Genomic DNA, 8,986 nt, shown 5'->3' with positions numbered 1-8,986 from the left:
CACAATGTAATATTCGTAAGTATGATCATGTTTCCCCGTCTTTCCAAACTCTGTCTTGGCTAAGGCTAAGCGATTGACGAGCCCTGCATTCTCTTGTTCACTTATTTCAAATTCTGCGCACCGCTACCCCAAACTATTTGGCTTCTCGTTTTCAAACTTTATCCGCATATCATCAGCTAAGTTCAAGATCTCATCATAACAATTTACTCATTATACCCTACCACAAGACATCGTTATATTCTTCATCTTATACAGTTTCAGTTGCTAGAAATTGGAACTCGCTACCGAGTGATGTAAGGGGTTGTTGGACAATAACTTCATTTAGGTCAAAATTACATAAATTCTTACTTAAGAAATTAACTGCTGATTAATATTTATTACATATAATGAAACTAATATCTGTCCATTCTTATTAATATCATTAATTTCTCTAAATAGATTTCCAAAACCTCTAATTGCAATTACATTAATATTCTCATTATAGAAATGTATTTTAGTTATATATATTTTTTTTCTCCATGTAACATAGTTCTAGTAAGCTTATATTAAATTAATTTTCATCATTTTACTAGCTATCTCAAATTAATTATAATTGATTGAATTAAATTAGCTCATAAATTAAGTTACTACTTTACCTTATAGGTTTATATAAATATAAATATGTAGTCTACTAGTCGTTAACTTAAGTGAAGAATATTGCTGGAGAACCTTTTAAGTGTAGTGTAAATACTCGTAATTTAAATATGTATTGTATTCATTAAGGCTGGTTGAGTGGAAGAGAAAGCCTTATGGACTTAACTCTGCCAGCGAAAATAAAACATTATTATTATTATTATTATTATTATTATTATTATTATTATTATTATTATTATTAAACCTGAGTTTTGAAGGTTTATGTTGCTGTGAAAAATCAAAGGATAATTGAAATTACTCCAAATTCTATTAAAGCTGTTTTGTATATGCTGTAAGTTTCAAATTAGAGTGTGTTAGTTGCATTTTTCACAGCAACATGAAGCAATGGGTCCCCTTACACCCGGCTCATTCTGGTGTTCCGCAGATATTCTGGATATGAACATTTTTTCTTCCTTCAGAAGGATTTTTATTTTTTTATGTGGCAATGTCAAAAATACCTATGATTGAGGTTCTGGTTGATATGCAGGGTGAATCTTCTCATCCTGCGGATTGGTAATTAGGCAAACCTGCATTTTACAGACGATGCGAAATGCAGGTGTTCACATCGCATTTACCAGCTCGTCCGATAAGGGTACAATGTTGACCTGCGTTAATGTGTTGTGATTGCGCAACGGTTAACACGCTGGATTGTCCAGGTTCAAATCACGGCTCTGGATACATATTTTTTTCTTCCTAATCTACTTATGTTTTGAAACGTTCTATAAAAGCACGTTTTCTTCTGAATGCGTAGAACATTCTAGACATTGAATTTGCCTATAAATAGGTGGTTCCAGCTGCTCGTGCTCAGTTATACGACGGCCGAAAGTTATACGACGCCGCAGGGGACTGTGTTTACGATATAGTCTGCAAAAGCCGGTAATGCATAACTTCTCAATTCACAGGATGAGAATATTTACCCGGTACATCTATTATCAGGCAGTACATCTCACTTGACGATATGCGCCAGAGGAAGAACAATTGTTTATACGCATCTGAAGACTGATTAGTGGAATAGTAGCTAATCGGCGATGTATGCATTGGAGGAGGAAAGGAACTGGCCACTATACCACATTATCTCCTGGCCTAGTTGCCTCATGAGTGATGCCTTATTGGTGTTACTTATGATGTTCAAACCTGTCTTCGGACATTTGACTAAACAACAACAACGTCACAAACTCATTGCCATTTATTCTTGTCGGTACAACTTATACATTCGTTCAATTGTTGATTTCTTTTTCAGAACAAGAATATTATACAAAGACTATATTGATATTAGAGTATTATTTGTTCTACTATTTTAATATCAGTGGTGTTGTAATATCTGTAGTGCTTGGAAAAAGTGACATAAGTCATTTTCCACTAATCTTTTTTGATAATTTATTGACAACTTACACTGGTTTATGTCGATTTGTTATGAATTATTGTAATGGGAGAAATACTTATATATTTTTTTCCAAGCGAGCAGATGTTCCGTAAGTTGTCAATAAATTATCAAAAATGGTTTGTAGAAACTGACTTATGTCACTTTTCCCGAGCACTGCAGATATATTACTGAAGGCCATACACTTTTTTCGGGAGAGTATTATATTCTTTATGTTTCAATAGTTAATATTGATTCAATTTTGCAAAATATAACGGAAATATCACTGATCATTTCTACTTAATATTAACCCCAAAATATAATCTATCCTTCATTCCACTGACAACTTGAAAGGGGTCCGAGAAAATATTAATCTATGGAAAGGGTGTCCGCAGTGCTAAGAAGTTTGAGAACCACTGTCTTATAGTAATTGTGTTTAGAAGAAAATGTTTGGGTTTTCACAGTGTATTTGCATTTAAGTTTCTGAAAGATTTTGGACTATTTACAGGTTTCATTATTAGGGTCTATTTGTTAGTATTAGCCAAGTAAAACGGGCTCAAGAGAGTAGGGTATTTTTCAATTTCGTTGCTATATTACTCTGATGAAACCTGTAAGAACTCGTAATTCGAATGAGTTGGAAATATGGTGTCCAATACACTGCCTATCATAATTATCATCACCATCATCTTATTTATGTCGTAGCAGTAGCATTGAACATCCTCGAAATGTCTCTCCATCGGATTGTGTTCTGCGTCAGGTTCATCAACTTATTCAACGTTTCTCTTTCTTCGTAATACCCCAAATATTCGAGTGCCATGTTTGTTTTGCCTTTCCTTTTTCCCTATTCCCTTGAGAATTCTAGACTAAAACATCTTTCAGAGACACTGTGCAAAACTCAAAGAATATTTCTCATATATATACTTATACATATTTAGGCTTGATATCTTTGTGAATGGAGCTTTATTGTCTTATTTTTGTCTTAAGTATACTCAATAGTTCAAAGAGAGTCGTTTACGTTCGTTGAATGTGAGGTGCATAGGATGAAATACACAAATATGTATACATTTCATTTATTTGACATTAGATAGTTATTACATAAAAACATAAAATTAACAATCAATCATCTCGTTTAATAATTCAACAAGACAGAGAAACAAACAATTAAAAATATACACTTATCAGTGCTTGCTGTATCCTCCAGAGGAGAGGTAACTAGCTCCCCTTTGACTCCCACTGTCACCGTTAGTACCAGCTCCTTCAGAGTTACCAGATGCCACCACATTAGGAACAGGGACATTTATAGTGACTGGCTGAACCACAGGGACGGGTTGAGATACTGGTACTGGTACAGGCTGAGGAACAGGCACGGCATATGGTCGAGCCACAGGGACAGCGACAGGTTGGAATACAGGCACAGGGACAAGTCTGTGTACAGTAACTGGAACTCGTCTGGTGACGGTGATGGGAACGGGTTGAAAAACAGGTACGGGGACAGGAACAGGTCTAGCGACAGCCACAGGGACGCCGACAGGTACAGAAACGGCTCTGGTGACTGGTACAGTGTACGGCTGAGGTACAGGAACTGGCACTGTTTGAGTGATAAAGTTGACCGGCACACCACCGTTTCCGACGCCGCTGTTCTGTCCGACCCCCAATCCTGAGGCGAGTCCAGGTTGACCAAGGGCTGTCGAAGTACTGAGACCTCTGTGAAAAAGTACTGCAGAAGTACCTAGTCCGCTTCCAAATGCTCCAGAGGGATTGATACCTCCGTGACCAAGTGCAGCAGAAGTAATTAGTCCTCCGTGTCCCAGTGTCGCAGACGGACTCAGACTTGCATGGTCAAGAGCTGTAGGAGTGTTTGTAGCTCCGTGGCCAAGTGTTACAGAAGTACTCAGATCTCCATGTCCAAATACTGCAGGAGTATTTAGTCCTCCGTGACTATATATTGCAGGAATACTTAGTCCTCCGTTACCATGTGCCGCAGAAGTACTTAGTCCTCCGTGACCATATATTCCAGGAGTGCTTTGTCCTCCGTGACCATATGCCGCAGAAGTACTTAGTCCTCCGTGACCATGTGCCGTAGAAGTACTTAGTCCTCCGTGACCATGTATTGCAGGAGTGCTTTGTCCTCCGTGAACATATGCTGCAGAAGTACTTAGTCTTCCGTGACCATGTGCCGTAGAAGTACTTAGTCCTCCTTGACCATATGCCGCAAAAGTACTTAGTCCTCCGTGACCATGTGCCGCAGAAGTACTTAGTCCTCCGTGACCATATGCCGCAGAAGTAGTTAGTCCTCCGTGACCATGTGCCGTAGAAGTACTTATCCCGCTCTGACCAAGTGCTGCAGAACTACTAAGACCTCCATGATCGTACGAGTAGTAAGGAGTGCTGATGAATCCGTGACCACCAGCGGAACTGTAGACAGTCCCTAGATGGATGCCACGTTTCTGTTTGTCTTCTGCGGCATCAATCGCCAGGATTAAGAGAGACACCTGCAAGAAACAAAACAATTACAAATAGTAGGTCTAATTTAAAGATTATTGATTTTGAAGAATTATGACATTTGCAAGCTTCGACATTCATCACAACATCGGTGTGCGTAGCTCTGTCGGTTAAGGCGCTTGCCTACGATCCGGAGTTGCTCTCGGGCGCGGGTTCGATTCCCGCTTGGGCTGATTACCTGGTTGGTTTTTTTTTTCGAGGTTTACCCCAACCGTAACGCAAATGTCAGGTAATCTATGGCGAATCCTCGGCCTCATCTCGCCAAATATCTCACTATCACCAATCTCATCAACGCTAAATAACATCGTCGTTAAATAACCAAATAAAAAAAATGTCATCGGTGTTCCCACCGTGTTTTTTAAATCTGAAGTTGGTTCACAAGTGTTAAAAGAATATACATTAGAATATGATTGAACTCCGGATTACTATTAAGGCTATGCTCTTAGTACCGTAGAGCATCGATTAATATCGATCAGCCAAAACATCGGTTAACCGAAAGCGTTCCAGTCAGCAAATTTTACTTTAATGGCCATTTTGAACTTGTCAAACTAGGCTAGTCACTTCTCTGTGTTATTTGTAAGACGTGTGATACAAAATATTATATATGTACAGTTTTGTGTTTAATATCAGTGTTTCTTTGTTTCATACTGCTCCTATGACACCGGTACAATTTGTTTTCGTAAACGTTCGGTTATCCGAAAAATCAGTTATCCGAACATCCCCTATCCCAAATTGTTTCGGATAATCGATGCTCTACTGTAATTCAAATTGCAGCTGGGTTATTCGTAGCAATACATTATTATCAAAATATCAAAAGACAGTCCAGGAAGAAAGATGATAACATCTAGGTTTTTTATTCAAAGGAAAAATTAAATTTTTGCACATATTGATTCAGAATATTTCGTGCACAAATTTCCAATTTATAACAACTCTTGAATAACAACCAATGTTCGGCGGATTGAACCTAGGCAGGATTCATTCATTTTAAATATGAACCACTTAATGATAATAATAATAATAATAATAATAATAATAATAATAATAATTTTATTTCCTCTGGCAGAAGTAAAGGCCATCAGGCTTTCTCTTCCACTCGACCACGATGAAAGAACATACCGGAAAATACATTGGCTATAGAAGTGTTAACTTAAGAAAAAGATTGAATTGAATACATATGAATACAATCACAAAATTAAAGGAAAAGTATATCATCAAAGTACATAGACACTTTCAGAGATTCTAACAAGTAAGTTCAGTCTTTGGGACTTGCAAAAATATTAAATTCTGTGGTAGGCCTACAATTATTTGCCAACAGGGAATTGGGTTTTGGAAATGGAGCAGTGATAAAACAGACATAGGCTTGCTTGATGAGTGGATAGTCTGTTTTATTTATTTATTTATTTACTTACTGTTTATTTATTTATTCGGAAGGTGTAAAAAATTGTTACTAAACATATGATGATTTAGTAAATATAGGCATCACAATGTAAAATGTTTTCAATTTATCAGGAATAATTTTATATCGCGATATCGCATGTTATTTAACTATATGTTTAATTAAAGTGTTGTCATAGATTTCGAGTTTTTCAAGGAAATACACGTTTTTAGAATTCCTAAAATACTGAAAAGAATTATTTTGAGTAGATGCCGTTTGTCTGAGAACAGCAATTTAGCATAACTTTCATATGGATTTTATTCATATTCAGTATCGGTGCGTCATTATCCGCTTGTAATAAAATAATTTTTATTTAATTATTACAGTGAAGTTAGTTTTGATGAACAATAAATTGTGATAAAAATGATTACAAATTTATTTATATCTTAGTTCCGAATTTAATTTTTAAGTTCTATAACCTCCCGACATGAGCACATAATGGAGGGTCACTCATTGTTAAAGAATTATCAGAGTTATAAATAATTTTGTTATAATGTTGGTGAACCAATGAAGCAAGGTCTTATGTTTAGAATCGAAAGGAAAGTACTGTATCGATATTCTACTGATGTATTTAAATATTTACATCGCTTTAAATGCAGTCACATAAATAGAAAAATTATTAGCAGTTATTATAATATTCCAGTTTGTAAAAAATTAATTACATTTATGTACTTTTCTTTCTTTCCATTGTCAATCAAGGTTCTCACTAGAGTCTATTGCGAGACTCATAACTAGTATTATTCTTTAGGTCGTACCACATTTATTTTACCCTTTGGTTTACAATATAATATAATAAAATTGGCTACTACTTAAATTATATAATTTAAAAACGAGATCAAATGTGAAGTGTCGTTTCAAATCGTATTAAATGCAGAAAAACAAATTTTACAGGAAACGTGAAAAACGTCTCACGGCTAAGATAATGGAAAAATTTTAAATATCTCAATGTCACCTTTTAGGCATTGTGAAATGACACCAAATGTAATAAACACTGACACTGAAGTTTAATATGATGCGAGATATTGTCAATTGAAGTTTGCACTTAATACGTTTTGCACCGACACACTGTAATTAATAAGTTTTGAAGCGATTTTGTCACATAATACGATTTGCATCTATAAACCATGTTGAATTGTGCCGTTTCATTAGACAGTTTTTCTGTGGTTTTTACAGCAGCATACTAGATAGGATGATACATCAATAGTTTTTATTGTTTTCTGCTGGAAAATAATGATAAAGAACGGCGAGTTTCGTACCTGCAACCCTTCGGACCGTGCTGCCTAAAGAGGTATACTTTAGATCGTGCGGCCACTCGGGTCGATCTCTGACTCACATTGAATATACATTTTAAATAATTATGGCATCTACAGGGTGGGTACAAAGTCCCGTTGCTCCCTTAAATATCTTAAATACCTCAAATATGCACACTATTGATGTAATTCCGATCATAATTCAAACCTACAAATAAAATAACCACTGTTCACTAACTGTGCATACCTAAGTGTCTAAAGAATCAGTATGTTCCCCATTATTCTCATAACACACAATAATAGGGAGTAATGAGACTTTGTGCCCACCCTGTATACTTTATTCTTCAATCCTTGTATATCAATATTTTATTATGCTCTATAACAAAATTATTAAATATGGTGTGAACACTTGTATTAATTATTACAATATCTAAGTAAGTTTTAATAACAAAATTAAGAAATGTGTGAACACTTGTATTACAATATTTTTGTAAGTTTTATAACAAAATTATGAAAAATGTGTCGTAAAGATTTGTATTAAAATACAGTATTACAATATTTAAGTAAGCTTTGTAACAAATTTATGAAATGTGGCGTGAACACTGAAAAAATGTATTAATCATTGCTTTAGATTACACACATAATTTCATTAACATTTTAAATTTTACCCATACCTGGTTCTTCATGCATACAATCACATTCTTCATTCTCATTGTTTTCATTTTTAGTAATACAATTTTTATTAATAACAAAATCATATAATTTCAGTGAATCAACCTCTTTCCAATTGTCTCCGAATCTACTACTGAGTAGGTTTCTCAGATCAGATTTTTTGGCATCACTTATTGATCTCAAGGTAGTGACATTCGGAGGTACTTTGACATGGTCCATAAACATACCACATTTCATCAGAGGGGCACATGATTTAGATGGATCGTGACATCGGTATGTAGGTTCCATTTTGAAAGTGATACACACTTTCCCATTCTTCTCTCATTTCTTTAGCATTATTCTTTTCATTTCTTTTATGCCACAGAGCTTATGAAATTGATTAGCCAAGAGCTTGAAATCCCTGACATGCCAATCTGTGCCTAAAGATTTTACTGTCCCTATTGTTTCATATATCGCCTTATACTCCTCAGGATTAAGAATTTCATTCTTCTTACGCAGAACTTTTCTACTACCCTAAAGGCTCTGTCAGCTGGTAGAAAAGAATGGCCTCTTACCGGAAAAACTATCAGAATTTCAGAAACCTGAGGAGGTGCTTTTCTTTGAAGCCATAGACCAAGAGCATATACAACATGCATGTTCTTATTTTGTCCACCACATCCATCGGCGAACAGCCTAATGCATTTGGTGGAACTGTCGAAATTAAATTCACTGAGAAATGTAGTGACACAAGATGCCACTTCAAAGCGCCCCACCGAGCCTGTGCTTCATTCCTTGTAAAGAAATTTGGCTTCTGTAAAGCTTTATCAGTTACACAGAGAGCATAGAAAGCTAATTGTCTTGAATAAAATGCTTCACTTATGCTGAGTTTCGGGAGCGGTTGCATTTGCTGTAAGTCGAAACACAATGACTGCGTGTCATTAGGTTCTGTTCTCATAATTTTATGGAACTTTTGGCACGAAGCCTATGTGCGCCTAAATCGGCCAGGAGCCTAGTCTTTTTCACTGTATCATCGCAGTTTCTTATTTGGAACAGTATGCGTGCGCAATAACTGCATTCATCATTGGCTGGTGTACCAAATCCTATATTGAATTCTGT

At 35.8% G+C, this 8,986-nt stretch overlaps 1 protein-coding gene across 1 annotated transcript; it reads right to left on the bottom strand.

The window, feature by feature from the left end:
• Positions 1 to 3,104: 3,104 nt before the first annotated feature.
• Positions 3,105 to 4,074, bottom strand: LOC138698931 (zinc finger protein 512B-like; the record flags this gene model as incomplete). The annotated part of the gene is made up of 1 exon (XM_069825129.1): positions 3,105 to 4,074. A coding segment is annotated over one exon (864 nt), but the record flags the coding sequence as incomplete, so codon positions are not given.
• Between the last annotated feature and the right edge of the window lie 4,912 nt (positions 4,075 to 8,986).

This window comes from Periplaneta americana, chromosome 4, assembly GCF_040183065.1.
Source record: "Periplaneta americana isolate PAMFEO1 chromosome 4, P.americana_PAMFEO1_priV1, whole genome shotgun sequence".
Taxonomy (NCBI): domain Eukaryota; kingdom Metazoa; phylum Arthropoda; class Insecta; order Blattodea; family Blattidae; genus Periplaneta; species Periplaneta americana.
This window is presented reverse-complemented; position numbering and strand designations above follow the sequence as displayed.